At 56.2% G+C, this 23,674-nt stretch overlaps 1 protein-coding gene and 1 pseudogene across 1 annotated transcript; both read left to right on the top strand.

Moving 5' to 3' along the window:
- The window catches only part of LOC142440589 (bifunctional peptidase and (3S)-lysyl hydroxylase JMJD7-like), a 124,525-nt pseudogene extending 113,517 nt beyond the window's left edge, over positions 1–11,008 (top strand).
- A 1,216-nt stretch (positions 11,009–12,224) lies between these two features.
- On the top strand, positions 12,225–20,326 carry LOC142440578 (cytosolic phospholipase A2 beta-like). Its single transcript, XM_075542938.1, has 14 exons — positions 12,225–12,230; positions 13,428–13,455; positions 13,688–13,824; positions 13,917–14,048; positions 15,840–15,968; positions 16,073–16,156; positions 17,142–17,201; positions 17,949–18,085; positions 18,371–18,593; positions 18,717–18,834; positions 19,129–19,221; positions 19,357–19,461; positions 19,621–19,800; positions 20,124–20,326. Exons 1-14 carry the CDS (start codon positions 12,225–12,227, stop codon positions 20,324–20,326), a joined length of 1,635 nt encoding a protein of 544 aa, XP_075399053.1.
- Positions 20,327–23,674: the final 3,348 nt, after the last annotated feature.

Below are 23,674 nucleotides of genomic sequence, written 5' to 3'. Positions count from 1 at the left end.
GAATGCCTCAATCCTTCTTAGAATCCTGGTCCTCACTGTTGTAGAAACTCCATTTCTCACAGCTTGCTTCAGATCTGCTGAAGTGGAATCTGAGTCTTGTAGGCCCCAAGGACATGGCATTTGTGTGCCTGCTAGAAGCACTGAGGAACAACGTCTGGCCCATAGTAAGTGCTTATAATTGTCCATTGCGATCCGTGTTATTATTTATCATCCCATGTAAACTTTCCAGCACACGCACAGGTCAGGAAACCAAGATTCTGAGCCTGTCAGTGCCTTCACTGAGGCTACCCCTCAGGAGAGGGGAGGGGCTGCATGCAAATCGAACACATGATCAAACCAGTTGGCCTGGGTGGAGGGACTTTCAATGCTAAAATAGGGGAACGGGTTGTTGGGTATGTGGGAGGAAAGGCATCTAAAGAAAATCAGCAGAGTGCTCCGAGGCTCTGGAGTTCTGACTACAAAGACACATAACCCAGGCCTATATATCTTTGGGGGATGTGCAAGACCAGTAATTACAGGTAAAGACATACATCACAGGAAGGGGTTGCACTATAGGGTATACAGCAATGAGAGGGGGACAATATAGGGATATACACAATAGGAAGAGGAGGGATTGGGGGCACACATGTGACAAGGGCAGATCCTAGATTCAGGATGGCAGCCTAACTTTGAATGTCACTGAGCTGGTTTGACCTGTTTTCTGGGTCTCCATAGAAACCATTATCAGTAGGGTGTAAACTCTTCCTATGGGAACCAAGCTAATGGTCACAAGCATTTAGGGAGAACTAGCCCATTGTCCTTAACAGCAGGGAGGGGGGACCTCTACCTGCCCTGGGAGCAGACAGTTGTCTGGCCAATGACTGCCTTCAGGGAGGATGTCTCCAAGCATCTGGCCTCCCATGATATGCTGGCAAATAGGCTCTAGTGTTTGACATGTCTTTGGGGAGACAAATCTGGGGAGAAGTCTCTTTATAATTCCACATACATGATGTAAGGTATCGGTCCATTTGCCTTCATTCCTTTGCATGTGGCGACTCAGTGGTCATAGCACTGTGTATTGAATAAGTGGGTCTTCCCCCATTCACATAATTGTCAAATCACAAGTTACCATAGGTGTACGGGTGTATTTCTTGATTCTCATTTCTACTCCTTGGACTGCCCTCTTAGGAATACCACACTCTTTTGATGATTGTGGCTTTGTTAGTTCTCTCGGGAGATCGAGTTGTACCTCGTTAGAAAGAATTCACGCCGGAGCCTGGTTCGTGAACCAAGTGAGTTTGATGAGAGGTAGAAGAAGTTTCAGGTTTTACACAGCACCCATAGGACTCCGCCGACCATGCAGCCTGGCTGAAGCTGCTCAGCGTCACGCAAAGATCTCTCCTTCCCTGCGACTCTCTGCTCTCTGTTAGATCTCTCTCTCTCTCTCTCTCTCTCTCTGACTCACTTTCTCTCTCCCTTCTCCCCCTCCCCCTCCCCTACCCCTCCCTTTTCATGGATTCCAGGGGGAGGCGTGGTGGACGACCCCAGATGGACCCCAATGGCTGAATTGAATTCACCTGGCTCAGGTGGGCCGATCCAGGTTTAGCACCCACCCAATCCCACTGGTGGGAAACCTGAGCCTCTGAGCATGTGCAGTGTGCCGCTCTTTGTTCCCTTGCCTGGCTCTCTGGGCATGGCTTAAGGGACATCCCATCCCTGCGCTAGTCTGCCTAACAACGTTACAGTACATTTTTAAATTGGAAAGGATGAAACTTCCTATTTTTAAAAATTTATTTTTTATTTTATTTTGAAACCTCCTATTTTGTTCTTCTTTTTTTCAAGATCATTTTTACTATTTGAGGCCCTTTGCAATCATGTGAATTTGAGAATTGACTTTCCGTTCCCCTAAAAGGAACATAAAAGCTGTTGGAATTTTTATAGGGATTGCAGATCACTTTGGTCATATTGTCATCTTAACAATATTAAGCCTTCTAATTTATTTATGTCTTCTTTAAATTCCCTCAGAAGTATTTTTAGTATTTATCTCCCTCATTAAATTATTCCTCAGTCCCATCTACATGTAACCTCCTTTCTGGGAAATGGGCAATGCAACGGTGGGTGAGGGGAGACGCGGGGCAGTGTAAGATAAGATAAAATAATAATTTATAAACTATTAAGGGTTCAAGGGGGAGGGGGAGGGGGAGCGGAGAGGGAAGGGAGGGGAAAAAAAGGAAAAAGCTGATTCCAGGAACCCAAGTGGAAGACGAATTTTGAGAATGATGAAGACAACGAATGTATAAGGGTGCTTTACTCAATTGATGTATGTATGGATTCTGATAAGAGTTGTATGAGCCCCAATAAAACGATTTATTAAAAAAATTATTCCTCAGTCCTTTAGTTGTTTACATGGTATTAGAAATGGAATTGTTCTCTTTCTTTCCTTTTCCGATTGTTTGCTGCTGGTGTATGGAAGCACAACATATTTTTAAAGAATCTTTTTATTAGGGACTCATACAACTCCCATCACAATCCATATACACATCAATTATGTAAAGCCCATCCGTACATTCATTGCCCTCATCGTTCTCAAAACATTTGCTCTCCACCTAAGCCCCTAGCATCAGGTCCTCATTTTTTCCCTCCCTCCCTGTTCCCCCCTCCCTCATGAACCCTTGATAATTTATAAATTATTATCTTGCCATATCTTTCCCTGTCCGATATCTCCCTTCACCCACCCCTCTGTTGTCCGTCCCCCAGAGAGGAGGTCACATGTAGATCCTTGTAATTGGTTCCCCGTTTCCAACCCATCCTCCCTCTACCCTCCCAGCATCACCACTCACACCACTGGTCCTGAAGGGATCATCTGCCCTTGATTCCCTGTGTTTCCAGTTCCCATCTGTACCAGTGTACATCCTCTGGTCTAGGCAGACTTGCAAGGTAGAATTGGGATCATGAGAGTGGGGGAGGAGGAAGCATTTAGGAACTTAAGGAAAGTTGTATTTTTCATCATTGCTACATCGCACCCTGACTGGCTTGTCTCCTCCCCGAGACCCTTCTGTAAGGGGGTGTTGTCCAGTGGCCCACAAATGGACTTTGGGTCTCCACTCTGCACTCCACCCCTCATTCACTATGATATAATTTTTTGTTCTGATGATGCCTGATACCTGATCCCTTCAACACCTCGTGATCGCACAGGCTGGTGTGCTTTGTCCATGTGGGCTTTTTTTGCTTCTGAGCTAGATGGCTGCTTGTTTACCTTCAAACCTTTAAGACCCCGACTCTATAGCCGGGCACCATCAGCTTTCTTCACCACATTTGCTTATGCACCCATTTGTCTTCAGCGATCAAATCAGGGAGGTGAGCACACAATGATATGAATTTTTGTTCTTTGATGCCTGATAAGTGATGGCTTCGGCACCTCTTGATCACACAGGCTGGTGTGCTTCTTCCAGGTGGGCTTTGTTGCTTCTGAGTTAGATGGCCGCTCGTTTACCTTCAAGCCTTTAAGACCTCAGATGCTATTATCTTTTGATAGCCGGGCACCATCAGCTTTCTTCACCACATTTGCTTATTCACCCGCTTTGTCTTCAGCAGTTGTATCAGGAAGGTGAGCCTCATAGAGTGTCAATTTAAAAGAAGAAAGTATTTTTGATTGAGGGAGTACTTGAGTGGAGGCCCAAGGTCCTTCTGCTACCTTAATACTAAACCTATAAATATGTGCACATAGATCTGTAAGGTCTCTCTCTCCGGGACTAGATTTCAGCCTTGGTCCTTGGCTCCGCGCGAGAAAGATTTTATGCTGAAGCCGGGCTCGTGATCCAAGTGAATTTAATGAAAGTTCAAAGAAGCATCAGGTTTTACGCGGCACCCATAGGATTCCTTTGACCATGCGGCCTGGCAGAGACTGCTCCGGGACACGCAAGGATCTCTGCCCTCCCACGGAGATGACCAGACCCTCTCCCTCTCGGTTCCTGCCTTCTTAAAGGTTCCTGGGGGAGGCGTGGTGAACGACCCCAGGTCGATCCCATTGGCTGAATTGTAGTAACCTGGCCCAGTTGGGCTGCTCCAGGTGTAACGCCCATCTCCACCCACTGGCGGGAAAATCCAGCTTTGTCCTTTGCTGGTTCTCCTGGGCATGCGTAAATGGACTTCCCAATTACCTAGGCTAAGCTACCTAACAGATCTATTTCCCCATCCTCATATATAAACATATTTGCCTATGTACATGTCTTTATCTAGAACTCTATAAATGCCCTTTGCCTCCCAGCTCTTTCCTCTATTTTCTTTTTTGACTTTCCTCCTTTCCCACTATCATGCTCAGTCCCCACCAGGGTTTCAGCAATTCCTCTTGGTTACATTACCCTTGATCATGCCCTACCAAGCCTCCCACACCCTCCTCACCACCGATTTGGGTCACTTGTTCCTTTGTCCCTGGGTTTGTTAACACCACTACCTTTCCCCCCACTTCCCCCTCTCCCATGTCCCCTCGGAACTGTTGGTTCCATTGTTTTCTCCTCCAGATTGTTCATCCAGCCTATCTTATTTAGACAGACCTGAGGAGGTAATAACATGCACAAAAACAAGACAGAGCAAAACCAAGAAAGAATATACAGCAAAACAACAACAAACCAATGACAAAAACCAAAACAAAACACAATAAGAAAAAAAAGCTTGTAGTTAGTTCAAGGATTGTTTGTTGGCCTTTAGGAGTGTTTTCCAGTCCAGTCTGTTGGGGCACCATGCTGGCTCCAAAGTCCACCTTCAGCATTCCCTGGGGACCTCGCCACTCCAATCCCTTGCTGTTGCACCCCTTTAGTGTTTTGCCTCAGTGTGGCAGGATCATATTGGGTGCAATTCCCACACTGTGTCTCCATTGTTGTCCCCTGTAGGGCTTTGAGTCAGTGAGGGGCGCCATGTCTCCTAGTTTGGCTGGCCATGTGGTCCTCTCTGTGAACTGGCTGTTCTAATTGGAAATATCGTCCCCATGGCCTGGTGGTCCAGGATGTGCTCCACTCTCCTCGTTCCCCTTCCTCTGCTCCCGTGTGCTCTGATCAGATATGTCCCTCTCCCGGAGCTTCAGATTCAATGCCGCCCTTTGAAATAAATTCTTCTGGGGGGAGGGGCAGGTGTCCATTTAGTAGTTGGGATTGGGACCGGCCCCTCAAACCTCTCCACTGGTTCCCTACTGCATGCTGGCATGCTGCATTCACATCTTGGAGCATTGGGTTGAAGTCTGGTCCCTCTTTCCCTGTGGAGATAAAAACAATACCCGCTCCCCTTGGGTGGGTTAGTGACGCTGAAATTCTTTAAGTGAGCAGACAGCGTCTATTTTCTCCTGAGGAGTGGCCGATGGGTTTGAACCACTGACCTTGCTGTTAGCAGCTACCGGGGTTCCTTACAGTTAGCCGTAGGCACACTAAATGAAGAGACAGTAGGTTAGAAGATAAATGTGGGGAAATCAGTTAAGTGGAATGAGGGGCTCCGGGATGGAGGTTCAATAGGGTGAGTAAAGCGGGCCTCAATGAGGAGGTGGCTCTTGGGCACAGACTCAAGGGCAGGGAGGGAGGGAGTGTGCAGACACATGCGGGGGCAGTTCACGGAAGGCAAACACCCTGAGTCGGAGAGAGGTTGGTGCGCTCGGGAGAGGGAAGCGTTTTGCCCATGTGTTTTTGGTTGGTTAAATTCCTAGCAGAGGAATTATGGGGTCAAAGGAATTGTCTAGATCTCCTTTGAAATTCTCTCGTTTCAAAGCCCTGGGATAGAAGAGTGACCGTACCCCAAAAGAAATCTATTCAAATGCAAGAAAATCAAAATGGAAGAAGAGTAGAAAACATAAAGGGGCTAAAAATAGCAGTTACCACTTCTGTTAAGAATTTCTGTGAGAATCTCAGGGGTTTACTGAGTCATCTTCCGCGGTGCCTGTTACAGTGGGCTGGCACAGCTTGGCCACGTGTCACCCCTCCGCGTTCCTGTATCTACTAGGCAGGATCCATCTTGCCTCTTTGCCAGTGACTTTCAAGTACCAATCAGCTCTTCCCTTTCCACCTTCCCAGGTCCCCTGGGACCTTCCTATTCAGCTCCAATTTCTGATCTAGTTAAAGACATCCCAACTTTCCCACTGACCGTGAGACTAATCGGATGACTTCACTGGAGGCGCGCGACCTTGTGGTTCAGGGGGAGGGCAGTGGCCTTGAAGCACAGGGGGGACCTTCTGCTCTACCCAAGGGAAAGAATGGAGGGAGCTGCAGGGCCAGGGAGCAGGGAGGGTGTGTGGTAAGGGGCCGGCTCCAGGCAGAGGCTCATCAGAGGAGAAGAATGGGTTGGGCCCCGTTACCAAGGCCAGGCAGACTTTATTCTCCAAGTGGTAAGTCATCAAAGGAGGTTTGCTCAGAGTGACAACATGAGGCTGCCTTTCAAGAGGTTGTCTGGAGCTGGGGTGATAAATGCTTTTGGAAGGAGGGGAGTTAAGCCAGGGGAACCAGTTAGTTCACTGTGGCAGGAGATATTGTAAGCCTTTCATCCAGTCATTAAGCCAGTGTGTACTGGGGATCATGGGCGTGCTGGGCACTGTGCTCCATCCTGGGAAGGTGTAACCCACACCCCCACCCTCATGGAGATCACATTCTAGCCGGGGACAGAGACAGCTATCCAGTGGAAATCAATTGAGTAGATAGTATATTAACCTGTTTGCAAACCTGTCACTGGAGTCGTAGGACTGCCCCGTATTGTGTCTGAGGAAACAGATTGGCCACCATGTCTCTGCCCCGAGGGGCACCTGGTGGACTGAGATCAACCCCCTCCTGGTTAGCAGCCACGTGCTTAAGCACCGACCACCACCAGGGCCCGTAGATAGTGTGCTTAACGGTGCAGGTGGTCAAGTGGACATGCACGCAGGAAGGGAACGAGGAGTTTTTCAGAGCCCCGGGGTGGTGTCCATGGTTAAGCATTTGTCTTACTAATGGGAAGGTCGGTGCACATTGCCTACTCCTAAAGGACCCCCAACGAAATGCAATCCTTTTCAGAAAAGTCAGGGCCACAAACTGTGGAGCAAAGGTCCACTCTGACATCCCGGGTCACCAGGAACCAGAATCGACTCGAGGGCAACTGTTGTTTGTTTACTAGAAATGGTTGTGGGCTGGGGCCGGGAGGGGGTGGGCGGTGGGTGGTGTGGTTCACAAGTTCCTAAAGAAGAAGGATAGCCAGCTGGGGGAAGGAAGGCTCTTGGGGTGACTTGTGAGTGGAGGGGCCCCAAAGGAGGTGGCATGGGAGAAGGAGAAGGTGAGGGCGAGGGAGGTTGGGAGTGTTTGTAGGTAGACTCGGTGAGACGAGGAGCCAGCCAGGAGCACAACAGGGAGTCAGTGATTTTTATGAAGGGCAGCAAGAGAAAGCCACCCAGGCAGCACACAGCACGGTACCATCATGGAAGACCCAGGGCGTTCAGGTTATAGGCATGTCTCCCCGATGAGGCTGTCAGCATCTTGAAAGGATCCATTCACACTGGCCAAACCAAGGGCTGAGCACATTCCAAAATATTCAGTGAATATTCACAGTTGGAAGGCATTCTTCCTTCATCTTGCTGCCCCCAGCCACGGGGAGCTCCCTGCGTGGTGCCTGAGGCTGCTTTTCTATACTTCGCTAGAGGTCCACCACCGCAGCTAGGGAAGCTAACCAAGGGTCTGGCCCCAGGGAGGACTGGGGTTTGGGCCAAGCAGGAGTCCCGCTGTGTTAGCCCCAGTTGACCAGAGAAACAAATTCATAGACACTTATATGTGTTTTAAAAGAGAACTTTATATCAAAGAAAAATTGTACATTATGAAAACATCCCAGCCCAGTCCAGATCAAGTCCTTAAGTCTGATATTAGCCCATATGTCCGATACCAGTCTATAAATCCCTCTTCCTACTCATGAAACACAAGCAATGATGCTGATGCAGGAAGATCACAGGCCAGTGGGTGGAAAGCCTTGTGGACCCAGTGGTGGTGGAGGCATCCCAGCGCTAGCAGGGGTCTCCAAGTGAGCCCTGCGGCTCCAGGGCTCTAGTGTAGCTCTGTGTGTCTTGTCAGCAGGAATGTCTCACAGGAAGGGAGCTATTGATTTCCGTGGGCACCTCCAAATGAGGTCATCAAGCTGCAACCTGAATGACAGCTTAGACTCCACCCCTCCACAAGTTGACACCAGAGTATGTTGCTCACCTGCTCTTGGGCTGTGTGGCCCCTCCTGGAGTAGGCGTGCGGCAGCCTCCTCCTTGAAAATCCCCTTCTATTTCTGGTGGTCCAGAGTCTCTTGGTCCCTCCCCAGTGAGCACTGCCCAGTGATACCCTGTGGCCTGCCCAGAGAGGGCATCTCATCCGTAAGTGGCTGGGTGCTGTTTATGTCAACATCTACCTCCCACCCCACTTAAGAGCTTGGCGTGCCTCCAACCGTGCCCTACCTGGGTGAGGCCCCGATGCCACTGCACTTCTACCGGGACTGGGTCTTCCCCAGCAGGCCCTGCATCATGCACAATGCCCTGCAGAAGTGGTCGCTCCCCTATCTGAGGTGGGTGCAGCCCTGGGCTGGGCTAGGGTGATGGGCGAGCTGTCTTGTGGCATGTGGGCATGCTCTTAGAGTCCCTTCCCCTAGGGCCACGGTGGGTGCCACGGAGATGAGCGTAGTGGTGACCCCAGATGGCTATGCTGATTCCGTGCGCGGAGACCACTTCGTGATGCCAGCCGAGCGCCTGCTGCCCCTGTGAGGTGTGTTGGACGTCCTGGAGGGCAGGGCCCGGCACCCTGGCGTGCTCTACGTGCAGAAGCAGTGCTCTAACCTGCTTACCGAGCTGCCCCAGCTGCTGCCCGACTTGGAGCCCCACGTGCCCTGGGCCTCCGAGGCTCTGGGTGAGAGGGGGCGACTGGGGCAGAGGGCAGTCGTTGAGAATACACAGCAGAAGCACACACCAAGCTTCTACACTGACAGCTCGGTGACATTGATTGTCTTGGCCCACACCCACCACCCCATGGCCAGGGTCAGGCCCTGCCGCCCTGGAAGCCTTGACTGTTGACCAACTGCAAAGGATTAGTGCTCTAACTTTTGCCTGTGGGGGGTTGGGCCCACTCCCCAAGCCCTCCAAACCATGGCCTCTTCGCCACTTTTCCCTGTGATGCCCCTCGCTCGCATGCAGTACCCCTGCCCACATCCTGTTGGGTGTTATCCCAGACCCGACCTGCAGGGGACAACCACTCCTAACTCTCCTCCTCTGTCCTGCAGGGAAGATGCCAGACGCGGTGAACTTCTGGCTGGGGGAGGCGGCCGCAGTGACGTCCTGTAGGTGTCTCTGGGATGCAGGGACAGGGAGGAGCCAGGATGGGGCCAAGGGTGGGAGGCTGGCCTGGAGGGTCGGTCTACAATTCTGCGAACAGAGGAGGAGCGGCGTTGCAGCGTGGTGGGTGGGATGACTTTGGTGTGGGGGCGCACTAGACATCTCTCAGAGGGCACGTTGGCCCCGGAGGTGAACTTGGGAGAACCCTATGCGTGGATATTTACCTCTTTGGAGAGATGACCCGCATGGGGCGTGTGGTGAGTGCCAAGTCCCTGGTGGCTGGGATCTGGAATGCCCTCCACCCCAGACCCCCCCTGGGCATCTCCTGGAGTCTGGTTTGACTATGTCGTTGAGAATACACAGAGCAAAAGCACACACCAAGCTTCTACGCTGACAGCTCAGTGACATTGATTCAGTCCCTCTAGTTGGTTCAAACGTTCTCACCCTCCCTTCCCGAGTTCTTCTCCCTGAGGGAAATGAGGGGGCTTCAGAAACTGTGTAGAAAATAATGGGATTCCCCCTCCCCCTTATAAATTCATTGTCCTCCAGGATCCTGGCTGTTCTTTGAAGAGGCTGTTTTCAGTCTGAGCCCGGATGGAGTTTAAAAGAGCACCATGCTCATGGCAGAGGGATGGAGATCCTTTACTGGCTAAGTTGAACTAGTACTGGGCGTAAAGGAGACATCAGGGGACACTTTGGATGGAAGGTTGAAATCTTTATTCGCAGGACTTTCTCGTTTTTACACCCCTGGCTGTCTTGAGGCGCAAGGCTCTGGGTGGGCAGGTTCTGCCTCTCATGTGCCCTGCTCCGCCAAATCTGCCCAGGACCTTCTTTGTGTTGGCAGTGCACAAGGACCACTACGAAAACCTCTACTGTGTCCTCTCTGGAGAGAAACATTTCCTGTTTCACCCGCCCAGCGATCGACCCTTCATCCCCTATGGTAGGGCTGGGACCTGCCTTACGCATGGGCCCCAAACCAGAGGAAGGGTAGCGAGGCTTCCCTGCCTGTGTCCCTGGGGCCAGGCAGCCAACAGGAGAGGCTGGGAGGAGGTGTGAGGGGCTGGGAGCACTCTTTGCTGAGCTCCCCCTTTTTCTCTGGCATCAGAGCTGTACACCCCAGCAACCTACCGACTCACTGAGGCGGGCACCTTTGAGGTGGTGGATGAAGAGGCCATGGAGAAGGTGTCCATCTTGGCCCTGGGCCTCAGGGAGGGGCAAGCTCATCCATCTCCGAGGAGCAAGTGGGCCCCAAAAGTCCTGGGAAGGTGGCCCCTTCCTCCGTAAGGTCCCACCTTCTGGGGCTGGCTTCCCAGGGCGGATGGAGGGGGACCTTTGGCCCTTACCGTTGGCAAGGCCAAAGGCCGAGTTCCCCGGTCCTGCTCCGTCCCCAGGTTCCCTGGCTTCCACTGGATCCCTTGACACCAGATCTGTCCCGGTACCCACAGTACCGTGGGGCCCAGGCCCTCCGCTGCACCATGCAGGCCGGCGAGATGCTCTACCTGCCGGCCTTGTGGTTCCACCACGTGCAGCAGTCCCAGGGCTGCATTGCTGGTGAGGAGCTGCTGGCCTCGGCCAGCGGGTGGGCTGGGGAGGCTCTGGGTCAGAGCTGGGCCACCCACTCCTGTGCTTGCTCTCCCCACAGTGAACTTCTGGTACGACATGGAGTATGACCTCAAGTACAGTTACTTCCAACTGCTCGACACCCTCACCAAGGCCTCAGGCCTGGACTAGTGGAGCCCCCAGGGAACGTGCCCCCCCACAGCTCAGGGGGCACTCTGGCTCCTCCCCAGATAGGCCCCCACAGAGACACCCTGCAATCTGTCTGACCCAGAACCCCGTTTGGGTTGGGACCGATCCTGGAGACTATCGTGGGTGATAGGAGGAGGACCAGGAAGTGCCAGGCAGGTGTCTAGGTCAGGGTTCCCAGAAAGCTGCCACGCAGGTGAAGCAGCCCCGTGGGTGGAGGCCAGCTGCGGCGTCCTCCCTCCTCTGTAAAGCTGTGAAGTGGACATAATGATGGTCCCTACCTTTCTGGCTGCCCTGGGGCCTGGAGAGGGTTTCTGTAAGGGCCCGCTCGCTCGCTCGAAAGACATGCTCAATAAAGCCGGGGAGGCTCCATGTGGTACCTGCCCCTTGTGGATTTCTGTGTCTCCAGGAGGGCGGGGAGGGTTCAGATGGAAATGTCAGAGAGAGGAGCTAGCTCCCTGTCTGTCCAGGGACCACAGCTTGTACTCCGGTCTGTCCGGCAGGCCAACCCTGTTTTAACTCTCTGCCAGGGCTCATTGACTGGGACTCTGGTTTGCTTCGCGATGGGGTTGGTGGCCTGGGGACGAGCCTGTGTCTCCTAACCAGCACAGGGACCAGGGGACATAAACTGCCCCACCCCCACCCCTGGGCTGCTCCTCTGCAGAAGGAACTGGCTTTCTCATGCTGCCCCCACAAAAGGGGAGATGAGCCCCCTTCCCCTGGGTGCCCACCTGGAGCTCCAGTCCTGGCCATCTCTGGGGACCCAGGTGGCCCAGGCCCTGGCTTTGAAGAGCTGTTTTTAGTAACAGCCACTCCCCTGCTGTGATGATAGGCTCCGGATACACCCCTCCTCCGGGTCTGCTTCAGTGGAGACTGGGCATTCCTGTCCTTCTGGTACCTGGATGTTGCTACAAGCCTTGTTGGTGGGGACTCTGCCCTTGCCCTACCTCTGGCGGCTGCCCAGACCTGTGGCCCCTCCAAGCCATACCTTCCTGTCCTGCTCACACGGGTGGTTGGTGAGCTGTCCTGGAAGCAGGACCCAGCTGGGCAGGCCCAGGTGGTGTCTGCTGGGGGCAGTGGGTTTTCCAGGAACCCAGCAGGGGTGGGGGACCTTGAGCCCATGGGAGGGTGTCAGTAGCCCCAGTATAGGCTGAGGTGCCACATTTCTTGGACAGGGTGTGGGGCTTGGGCGGAGCGGAAGATGCAGGTGGGAGGGGCTAGGGAGGCCAGTTGGGACATACTTGGATTTTGGCTTAAAACCCCACAGTCCTCGGCCCAGTGGCTACTGCTGCCTTTGCTCGCCCCGCCTGGGACCCCCAGCCTCATGGCTCTGGTAAGACTGGCGTGGCACTGGAGCCCACTCTGACCCTTGCTCCCCACCTGAGTCCTAGCTAATGCTTTCTCTGGAGGGCTGTGGCCACGGTGGTCTTCAGGTGTAGGGGGCGTGTTTGCCAGCTTTGGGTAGGGGCATGGCTGGGCTGCGGATCCACAGAGCTTCTAGGCAGGGAGAGGCTCCTGGCTGCTCCCCTGCTCCCTCTGAGTCAGTTGCCTGGGCTGTCGGGGCCTGAGACTGATGAGATGGGTGACTTTCCCGGGTTCTTCCTCTGCCAGGAACCCCTGGGTGCATGCAGCTGGGACTTCCAACGACAGCTGGGAGGCCAGTGAAAGGGTGTGCTGACACACGCTCCCTGGCCCCAGCGCACCTGGCAGGGCTTCAGCCCAGAGCCCGGGGTGGTTTGGGATGGAGTCCTGGGGTCCTTTGTTCCTCTGCCCTCGGAGAACCTGGAGGGCGCAGGGCTTGGCGCCCATGGGCTGCCTGGCCTGGTAACCTCCCACCTGCCCCAGCACAGAGGTGGCTTCCAGAACTTCCCCCTGACCAGGGGTGGGATGCACAGGGAGGAGCGAGTGAGCAAGCAGGAGCTTAGTCCTAGCAGGCCGCTCCCTCCATGCCCTTCTGTATGCCCACCCAGAGCTTTGTAAGCGAGGGCATGGGCTGGGGCAGACAGGTGGCAAGATGGGAGCCTGCTGGTTCCAGGAGAGGGAAGCGGAGAGCACAGCGATCCTGCCTCTGGGTCTCCGGCCAGTTGCTGGGTCACCTCTCCATGCCTCCGCCTCCTCGTGAGGCAGCGTAGTAGTCGGCTGAGTTAATGTATGGATAGCCCTTGGGACAGACCTGTCATGGGCATTGTGTAAGTTCCTATGGACGTGCCCTGTCTCTTCTAGACTCGGGGTTCTGGGTGGCCTTGGCCCTGTTGGTGCAGGGTGAGCCCTCACAGGTGCCCCAACCTCCCTTCCATTGCCTGCGGCCTTTGGTCATGTCATCCCACAGCAAGCTTGTCCCCTCCCCGCTGCTCTGCAGGCCAAGTTGCCCGGGACCTGCCTGCTCACCATTCTTGTGCTGCAGGCCCACAGCCTGCCTGCCAGGGACGTGGGTGAGTTGACCGAGAGAGGAGAAGGGAACTGAGGTTGCAATTGGAGCAGGGCAGGGACGGTGGGAGGTGGCAGGAGGGCTGGGTCTGCGAGGTCCTGGGAGGAGGGGCTGCAAAGAGTGATGGGCAAGGGCTGGTGATGGAGGGTGGGGCTTGGTGCGTCCCCAGGGATCCCTCTGGTGGTGAACTCTGCGTGGCTTGGGGGAGAATTGGCCCTCATTTCTTCTCCTCCAAGTGACCCACCGTGAATTCTATGTGACCCTGTGGCTGCCCACGGCCTGCAACCACCGGCTCCAGACGCGCACGGTCAACAACTGCAGAAACCCTGTCTGGAACCAGAGCTTCCACTTCCGGGTGCACAGCCAGATCAAGGTGGGCCTGCCTCAGCCCAGTCCTGCGTACCCCCAGCGCCACCCCCACACCACCCCCCACCCCATGGCCCTGTCCCGCTGCTCCCCTTCCAGAACATGGTGGAGCTGAAAGTCTTTGACCAGGACCTGCTGACCAGCGACGTCCCCATGCTGTCAGTGCTGTTTGACGTGGGCACTCTGCTGCCTGGGGAGTTCCGGCGCCAGAGCTTCTTGCTGAGCCTGCAGGCAAGACTCCACATGGGCGGCCACCCTCGGTACCACCAACGGGATGCTGCTTAAATGCCCTCTTCAAAGAACTTGTTTACAGACCATGAGGTCAGGTTTCCCTGGTGCCCGAGGCCCTTGTCAACCAGGACCTGCTTCCCGAGGAGCGGCCCCCTCCTCGGGGCCACATTATGGACAGCAGCCCTCCCCGCATTGGCACCCCTGGCTGGCATCTGGGTTGGAATCTGCACATACCCACACTGACACACACACTCACACTCACATTCACACCCACACACAGCCTCACACACATACACAGGTACACTCACAAGCAAGCACACGCACTCAACCACTGTCACACTCACACATGCACAGCCATGTGGATACACATGCACACACACTCACATGTGCACACAACCACTCACATGCATGCCCACATACATGCACACGTCTTACCTTTATAACTTGCTTTTTCAGGGTGGGGAGCGGTTTGACGTTGAATTCCGCCTGCGGAGTGTGTGAGTTGGGGGTTGCGGGGGTCAGGGGAGTTGGGGGTTGCGAGGTAGGGAGAGGGGCTCTGGGTCAAATCTGTCCCTTCTGGAAGGAGAGAGCCTCGTGCGCTCAGGGCTAGTGTCCTTCCCCGGGGACCCTCTGTGGTTGGAAGGACTGCCTAGGCTTCCTTGGGGGCAAGAACCTGACCCCCGCTCATGGCTTTTCCCAGGACAGACTGTGCAGAGCAGCTCACCAGCAACGGTGTCCTAGTGGTGAGTCAGATCATTGTAGTGATTGATTCAGGATCATAGTAGTGATTCGGGATCATAGTGGTGACTTGGGATGGTAATGGTGACTTCGGATCATGGTACTAATTCGGGATCATAGTAGTGATTCGGGATCATAGTAGTGCTGTGTGATCATAGTAGTGATTTGGGATCATAGTAGTGTTTTGGGATCACAGTAGTGCTTTGGGGTCATAGTAGTGCTTTGTGATCATAGTAGTGCTTTGTGATCATAGTAGTGATTTGGGATCATAGTAGTGCTTTGTGATCATAGTAGTGCTTTGGGATCATAGTAGTGATTTGTGATCATAGTAGTGCTTTATGATCATAGTAGTGCTTTGTGATCATAGTAGTGCTTTGTGATCATAGTAGTGCTTTGGGATCATAGTAGTGCTTTATGATCATAGTAGTGATTTGGGATCATAGTAGTGATTTGGGATCACAGTAGTGATTTGGGATCATAGTAGTGCTTTGGGATTGTAGTGGTGAGTGACACACCCTCCCTCAGGCCATCTGCTCACCTGCCCTCCTGGCTGCAAGTCTGTCTGGACCAGGAAAGAGCAAAGTTGGAGGGGCTATGATTTCCAGAGGACATGGGACTGAGGAGCAGGAACCGCGGGCTGCAGGGGAAAGGGTAGTGGTGAGGTATCCTTGCGTGGGAGGGGCGGCATATGAATCTTCTCTTCCCAACACAGGCCCGTGAGCTTTCCCGCTTGCATGTGCGGCTGAAGGAGGCCAGGGACCAGAAGGGTGAGTCTCCCAGGTCACCAGGACAGCCCTGGCCCTCAGCCTATGTCTTCCCCCTTCCTCAGCTGCCCATCCTGGAAGAAGCTGCCAGCCACCTTTAGCCTCCGAAGGCTAGGGGCTGGGGGTGAAACTGCCCGGGCTTACCAAGACCTGGTCTTTTCCCATGACCCTGCTCTGAGGGGGCTGGGCTGGGGGTAACTCCTCCCAGCCTCTGCCAGCCACAGGGGCGGGAGACACCTCACGGGCAGGGAACCCCCTCCCACCCCTACCTCGGTTCCTTTCTCCAGAGTCAAAGGGAAAAGATCAGCTTGTGGTCCCCGGATCCTACGAGGGATCTCAGGAGGCCACCGTAGGCAGCGACTCCTTCCGTTTCCACTTCCCCACCTGCTGGGAGCAGGAGCTGAGTATCCACCTGCAGGTAGGGTGCCCCCCCCACTGACCCCCTGGAATTCAGGCCCACAGGGCCGGGTGGTACCCCTGCTCTGAGACTCGGGTAAGTGTACAGTTTTAGTCCCCTTGCAGAACGCCCGCCAGGAGCAACTGAAGGTGCCACTCAGGGCCCTGCCATCAGACCAGCTCGTGAGGCTGGTCTTCCCTACGTCCCAGGTACTCTTCACTCAGAGGAAGAGACCTTGATGTGGGGGTGGGACAGGGCCTCAGGCCAGTGCGGGGGTGGGGGCAGGGGGTGACTCCTTCTCTCCCTTTTCTTTTGGGCCAAGCCCCTGGGCTGGGCTGTGGGGGTGCATCCCTGTGGAGATGACTGGGGCATCCCAGGGCCGAAGTTGGGGTGGAGGTGCCAGCCTTTCTGAGTGGTGTTTTGCTGGTTTGCAGGAGCCTCTGATGAAGGTGGAGCTGAGAAAAGAAGACAGGTGAGAGGCTGGGCTGGGGGAGAGCAGCCGGGGGAGGGAGGGCGCTACGTGCAGCTGGGTGGCCTGGAGGACCGGAAGCAAGCGGGTGGCTGCAGCAGGGAGCTCCCAGTCTTGGGAAGGTGCTCAGAGCAGAGAGGGTCCTTCCTCAGCCTTGTAGTCTGCGTGTGGCCTCACTGGGTGGGAGAGAGGTGGGGGCTGAGGAGAGTAACACGCCTGGTTTGAGGAGCACAAAGACCAGAAGGAAGCAACCTTTTGGGTGGAAGCAACGTGGCTGGGCCTTCAAGAACTTTTGCTGGCCCTCGGTGTCTGGGAGCATAAGCAGCCCCAACTTAAAGGCCTTTGTTCCTTCTCAGCCCCCGTGCCCCCTCCCCAGTGTAGCCCTGGTCCAGCGTTGCAGGGGAGGGAGAAGCTGAGACTCAGGGCCACCTTTGGCCACAGGGACACCCTCATCTGCCGGCTGGCCTTGCTGTCATGCCGGGCGTGTTTGTGTGGCTCTGGGCCCACCATCCCCCCCTCACTCTCCAAGCTTCAGCACGCAGGCTGAAGGGAGAGAAGAGATGGACGTGGATCTTGCAGGGAGATGGGCCCAGTGTTCTCTTTTCTGACGAGGATGAGCACTGCCTCACTGTCCGTCCATCCCCCCACCCCACCCCCAGACCAGGGGAGCTGGCCGTGCGCCTGGGCTTCGAGCTGTGTGCTGAGGAGCAGGCCTTCCTGAGCAGGTGGTGGCCAAGGCCCTGCAGCAGGCCCTGCAGCTGGAGGGAGACCTGCAGGAGGACGAGGTCTGTCGGGCTGGGCAGGAGTGTGGGGGTCTCAGGCCGAGTGTTGAGCTGAGTGGGCCTCCACACTTCCATTGCCCGACCAGGGTTGGTTGTAAGGCGGACTTGTGTTTGCCTCTCGTCTGCCCACCTACCCCCCTTGTACTTCCCGTAGCTTTCTTGATGTTATCTTGGGCCCAATGCGGCTGAGCAGTGTCAGAACCACGGGCCCCACCAGGGGTAGCTACCCTTCTCTGTGCGTTGGCCCGTGACCTGGAGCTGCTTTTAAGACTGGGCCTCTCAGACAACTCGGTGGACATCTGGCCAGGCCTCTCTGCTGGTTGGGCTGGCTCCTAAGGAAATGAGCTCCTTGCAAGGGGAGAGGGACGCTGATTTAGGGGTTTTGAGGTGAGCCTGTGTCTTTTAAGAAGTGACCGCCGTACTCCCCAGGCTGGGGATGGGGAGATAAGGCCTGTGGCCTGTACGCTCCCTGGAGTTTTCAAAACCCGAAAGGACCCACCCTGCTGAAGGAGGTTATCCTGACATGACTCTCCTCAGCTGCTCTGACTCAGACCTGCTCCATGGGTCCCCACCAGACTCTGACCTACGCTAACTTGGTGGTGGGGCCAGGGGCAGGGGACTGAGTGGCCACTTGACTTGCTGTGTCATCCTCCTGTGGTTTTTACTGCCCGGCGCACCCTGACCTCCCCTCCACCAACTGGAAGTCCCCGCAGGGCCTCCCTTGAGCCCAGCTGTACTCTGCCCTTCCAGGTCCCAGTGGTGGCAATCATGGCTACTGGTGGAGGGGTCCGGGCAATGACTTCCCTGTATGGGCAGCTGACCGGCCTCAGGGAGCTGGGCCTCTTGGACTGCATCTTCTACATCACAGGGGCCTCAGGCTCCACTTGGTGAGCAGGCTGAGTGTGGGATCTGGGGGTGAGTGGGCAGAGGCAGGGGTGCCTGTGGTAAGGCTTCTCCAGTGCCCCCTTGGCCTCCCTGACTAGATTGGAAGGTCTGCGAGGAGGCAGGTGGCAGGTGCGATATGCCCAAGGTGCCCCATGGGCTTCGGCTGTCTCCATGGAGCTGGAAGGCACCTGCGGGCTGCTGCCCTGGGAGAGAAGGTCCGAAGGGGTGTGAGGTCTCGGGGGACTCTTAGAGGAACCTGTCTGCCCCCGACCTCTGGCTTTGCCTAGGACCTTAGAAAACCTCTACAAGGATCCAGAGTGGTCGCAGAAGGACCTGGGGGGCGCCACCGTACTGCTGAAGACGCAGGTGACCAAGAACAAGCTGGGCGTGTTGGCTCCCAGCCAGCTGCAATGGTACTACCAGGAGCTGGAGGAGCGCGCTCGCCTGGGACACCCGGCCTGCTTCACCAACCTCTGGGACCTCATCAATGAGGCCATGCGACATGATGGGGTACAGAAGGGCGGCCCATGGGGACGGGCCTGGACCTGGAGGCAGCCCTGCTGGGTAGCAGGGCGAGGGGAGATCTCCAGAGACCAGGCAGCAATGGGTTTACACGGAGTTATCTCCCTACAGCCTGATGTCCACAAGCTCTCGGAGCAGCGACAGGCTCTGAGGCACGGCCAGAAACCTCTCCCCATGTACTATGCCCTCAACACTAAGGGGCACGGCCTGTCCACCTTTGAATTTGGAGGCAGGTCGAGGCAGCTGGTTGAGGCCCCGGGCGGCCAGGGGTCGGGGAAGGGGTGGTTGGGATGGTGTGGGGAGGCAGTTTTTCATGCCCTTCTCCTTACACTCTGGTCCGGGACCCGAGTGAATCCAGACACCCATGACCCCAGAGTCACTTGGACTGGAGGGGAGTCGCCCCGTCCTTTGTGGCTGCCCTGCGTGGGTTCGGGTGGGCAGGAGGGTGGTGGCCAACAGCGGTCCCTTCCCACCGCAGAGTGGTGTGATTTCTCCCCCTACGAGCTCGGTTTCTCCAAGTAAGGTGCCTTCATCCCCTCCGAGCTCTTCGGCTCCGAGTTCTTCATGGGGCGGCTGATGAAGAGGATGCCTGAGTCCCGCATCTGCTTCCTGGAAGGTGAGGGGGTCTTGGAGAGAGAATGGGGGAGGGGAGGATGTTTCTGGGGGAGCCCCATCACTGAGGCGGGCAGCAGGGAAGGGTCAGGCTGTGACAGGAATGGGGGCTCTCGTCCCCTTGTGTCTGCGCTCCCAGGTATCTGGACCAACCTATATGCAGCCAGCCTCCAAGACAGCTTATACTGGTCCTCGGAGCCCAGTCCGTTCTGGGATCGCTGGGCTCAGACCCTGACCAGCTTGGGTAGGTGCCCAGGCTCCGGGGCTGGTGCTGGGGGTGGGCATGTGACTCCCAGCTCTGTGTGTGTGTGATGGTGGGGGCACTGGTCTCAGCTCTTTCCCTCTCCGGGGTCACTGCCCTCAGACTGGGCTAGCACCCACGCCCCACTCCCTGGCTGTGCAGACAAGGAGCAGGTCCCAGTGCTGAAGATGGAAGTGCCACCCAGCCTGGCTGGGAGGATCGGGGAGTTGTTCTCTGGCCTCCTGGCGTGGCGTCCGCTTGCCCAGGCCACCCACAACTTTCTGCGTGGTCTCCAGTTCCACAAAGACTATTTCCAGCACCCTCACTTCTCCTCCTGGAAAGGTAGCTTCTCCCACCGGGGTCCAGCCCCCTGATGTCTTCCCAGAGCTGTGGGCCTTGGCTCCAGGCCCCTCCTGGGCCCCTCACCTCACCCCTTGGCTCCAGGCCTTCCATGTGTGGCCCCACGGGATGTGGGAAGTAGAGTTTCCTGCTTTCTCCTTCAGCTGGGGCTGGAGGTTGCTTCAGGGCTGGGGCCAGGTGGGTGGGGCCTGAGGGTGGAGTCTTTTTCCAGGAGCAGCCAGTGACTGCCACTGACCAGGGGAGCAAGCGTGGTGTCCTCAGCACCCGTGCTCAAGGCTGCCCTCCCACCCCGCCCACTTCTCCAGACACCAAACTGGATGGACTCCCGAACCAGCTGACCCCTGGGGAGCCCCGCCTGTGCCTGCTGGACGTGGGCTACTTTGTCAACACCAGCTGCCCGCCCCTCCTGCAGCCCACCCGGGACGTGGACCTCATCCTGTCGCTGGACTACAACTTAAATACCACCTTTCAGGTGGGGGAGCTGATGAGTGGCACCCGAGGATGCTAGGGCGGCTTCACAGTGTGTGCCTTGCTGGCTTCCTCCCAACCCTACGAGACAGGGACCCACATGCTATGGGCTGAGCTGTCCAGAGAAACAAAAGCAGCAACACTCCTTTGTGTAGAAAGAAAGAGCTTTAGATCAAGAAGTCATTTTAGATCAGCAAGGCATCCCAGCCCAGTGTGATTCAAGACCATGCTAGTCAGAACCTTCCTCAGCCTCTGTGTAGCTGCAGGCAGATAATGCCCAGGCTGGCGTGAACACGGCCGAGTCGGCGGCTCTCCAGGCTGGTGGCCCCATGGGGCCGTCCCTGGAGACAGAATCCCAGCGAGGAGGAAGAGGCTCATAGCATCTCCCCTTCCTTCCAAGGAGGGATCACCAGGCTTCCACCTGAGTGACAGGTGGGACTCCACCCCTGCACTTTCACGCAGGTCCAAGTGGACATAATATCTAACCACCACACCATGTCAAAAGAACCAAACCAGGATCCCCACCATGGAGTCCATGCTGACTCACCGGGTCCCCCTTGGTGTGTTTCCGAGATCGAACTGCTTACGGGAGTAAAAATGCCCACGGAGCAGTTTGTCACAGGAAATCAGCCTCTAACAACCAATGGGTCAGTAGGCACAATTGTATGGCGATAAAATAGTAAAGGTCTAGTAAAGTCATAGAGGCTAGGAGAGATAGGGGAGCGAGAGTACAATAAAGGAGTCAGGCACGTTTTATGATAGCATGCTCACCTCAGCTCCTCTTGATGGACCACGAGGAAGTGGGGGAAGAGAGAGCATCTGTATTAACTTGGGGTAGTTACAGGTAGCCTTAAGACATGCATATTCAGTAGTTACATACGCCACAAGGTGGGTGGGATCGACAGTAATGCTGAGTTCACAAGTGAGGAAGCCTAACAGCTGCATTGGGGGAAGCTGAGAGGGGGGCTGGGCGACAGCAGGAAGAGAGAGCCAGAGGATGTCTGCCTCTGTAGGGAGATCAGACCAGCCATGTGCTCACTTGAAGGCAGCATGGCTGTTAAGGGAGAGTCTGTGGCTACCAACGTGGAGGCACAAGTTCAGGAACGTGGTGCTCGGCCCTCTCTCCATGGAGCAGCGGGTGGTTTCCCAGTGCTGAACCTGCAGAACCTCGCCCAGCACATAACTGTTTCACCACCAGCACTCCCTGTGAAAAGAACTGGGGTTTCATTCACGCTCCATCAGGGGGCTTTCTCCGCAATGGGGAGAGGATATGATGGTGAATCTGGTTGGCTGCACCTGCACCCCAGCTGGTTGCAGGCCGTCGACACCTCAGCGTTTAGTTTCTGTGTTAATTTAGTGAGAGGTGTGTGCCCTTCATGGCTGGCCTCAGTGATGGCTACAGTCCGTTTGGTGGAGCTCTGAGGGGCTGCGGCACGGCTGTCCACTCCGACTGATGCTTGGTCCTATGTGACGTCAGTGTCCAGGACCAAGGGAGCCCAAGGCAGCTGCAGCTGGTGGGCCGCATGTGCCAAGAGCAGGGCATCCCGTTCCCGCCCATCTCTCCCAGCCTCGATGAGGAGCGCCAGCCTCGGGAGTGCCACAAGTTCTCTGATCCCGGCCGGCCTGAGGCCCCAGTCATTCTGCACTTCCCCCTGGTCAACGACTCCTTCCGGGACCACTCAGCCCCTGGTGAGCCAGCTTGCTGCCACCCCCTTCCTGGTGTCCCAGCCTCCCCGACCCAGCAGACCCTCCCTCCACCCCAGCACCCTGCCCCTCCATGCCCACGATGTGCTCTCTGCACAGGGGTCCCTAGGACACCCGAGGAGCAGGAGGCCGGCCGGGTGAACCTGTCTCCGTCTGACTCCCCCTACCACTACTCGAAAGTGACCTATAGCCAAGAGGACTTGGACAAGCTTCTGGGCCTGGCCCACTACAACATCTGCAACAACCAGGAGCGGCTGCCGGCTGCCCTGCGCGAGGCCGTGCGGAAGAGGAGGCAGCACTGACAGCCCGCCCCGAGTGACACCATGCCTCAGCCTCAGAGAGCCATCCCCCAGTGTTCTGGGGCCTCGGAGGGCCTGGTTGGCCCCAGCAGCACCCTTCCTAGCCTTGGGTGTATGCCCTGGTACCCCAGACGGGGCAGGAGCTGCCAGCACCTCACAGAGGGCCATCTGCACTGTGAACTGAAGCTGTGACTACGGGCTTGCCACAGCTCAGCAGCTGCTCTGGTCCTGGGCCCTGGGCCCCTGGAGCAGGCCACAGTGGGCCTCTTCTCCAAGCCCCGGGAGAGGTGGGGTGCAGAGGTGCTGTGGCAGCCGGGGTGTAAATGGGGTGGGGTAGGGGTTCGGGGTGGCTGGGCCCGGTGTAGAGTGCTGGCACTGGGGGGAGGGTCCCAGGCTCCCCCGCCCTGCTGCTCTGAATGCTGTACGCAGGGACTCGGGGGCTGCACACATTATATGACTCGTCCCACCAACGGTCTGAGGATGTCATTGCTGCTACGAATGGGGAGACCTTTGGTACCACCATCAAAGACCAGTTTAGGAAACAAGACAAGGACACATCTCCCTGGCCCCGCAAAGAGTTGCCAGCCTCTTGGTGCTGTGCCACCCTTTCCCAGCAGGAAGCCCCGTAGGAGGTGTCTGCTTCGGGCACCCCTGCCCCACCCTCACAGCCAGTAGCTGCCCTCTTTGCCGGGTGGGGGTCAGAGCACCTTGAGGAAGAGCCTAGGAAGGTGTGACCTCGGAAGGGCTGCCCCTTACCAGGAGCTGCCCGTTCCCAGGGTGCTGCGTGCTGGCCTGGCTAGACTGTGGCGAGCCTGCATGGGCAGTCTGTGGCTGGTTCCATGTGGTGACCTGGATGGAGCACGTCCTCACCTACAGCCCCAGGGTCACTTCTGGGCCCACCCACTCACCTACAGCCCCAGGGTCACTTCTGGCCCCACCCACCCCTGTGGAGGAGCAGCGAGGCCCAGTGAATTAATGTTGGGTCCCTGGGTCACACCTGCCCCACTACCACCTCCCTGACAATACCCCACGTTCCTCTAGCATTGGTAACCACGTGGATTCCCATGACACTCCCCTTCCCCCTTCCCCCCAATGCATGGCTGAGTGACTCCCAGGTTGGGCACAGAGTGAGAGTCAGGGCAGGAGTGACTGCTCAGTACCCCTGTGTCCAGGATGAGGCTTCACCCCAGCCATTCATCCCATTCATGAACTGGACCCCATGGGAGAGTGCGTGGAGGTGGGCAATTACAGCGGAGATGGTGCCCCAGGATGTCTCCACTGGTGGAGGGTGGTGGGCTCAGGGGTGCTGCACATTCTGGGGGGTGGGAGTAGGGGGGAACAGGGGCTCCTGCTTGCACATGAGAGAGAGAGAGAGAGAGCCTTGC

This window comes from Tenrec ecaudatus, chromosome 1 (genome assembly GCF_050624435.1).
Source record: "Tenrec ecaudatus isolate mTenEca1 chromosome 1, mTenEca1.hap1, whole genome shotgun sequence".
NCBI lineage: Eukaryota > Metazoa > Chordata > Mammalia > Afrosoricida > Tenrecidae > Tenrec > Tenrec ecaudatus.
This window is presented reverse-complemented; position numbering and strand designations above follow the sequence as displayed.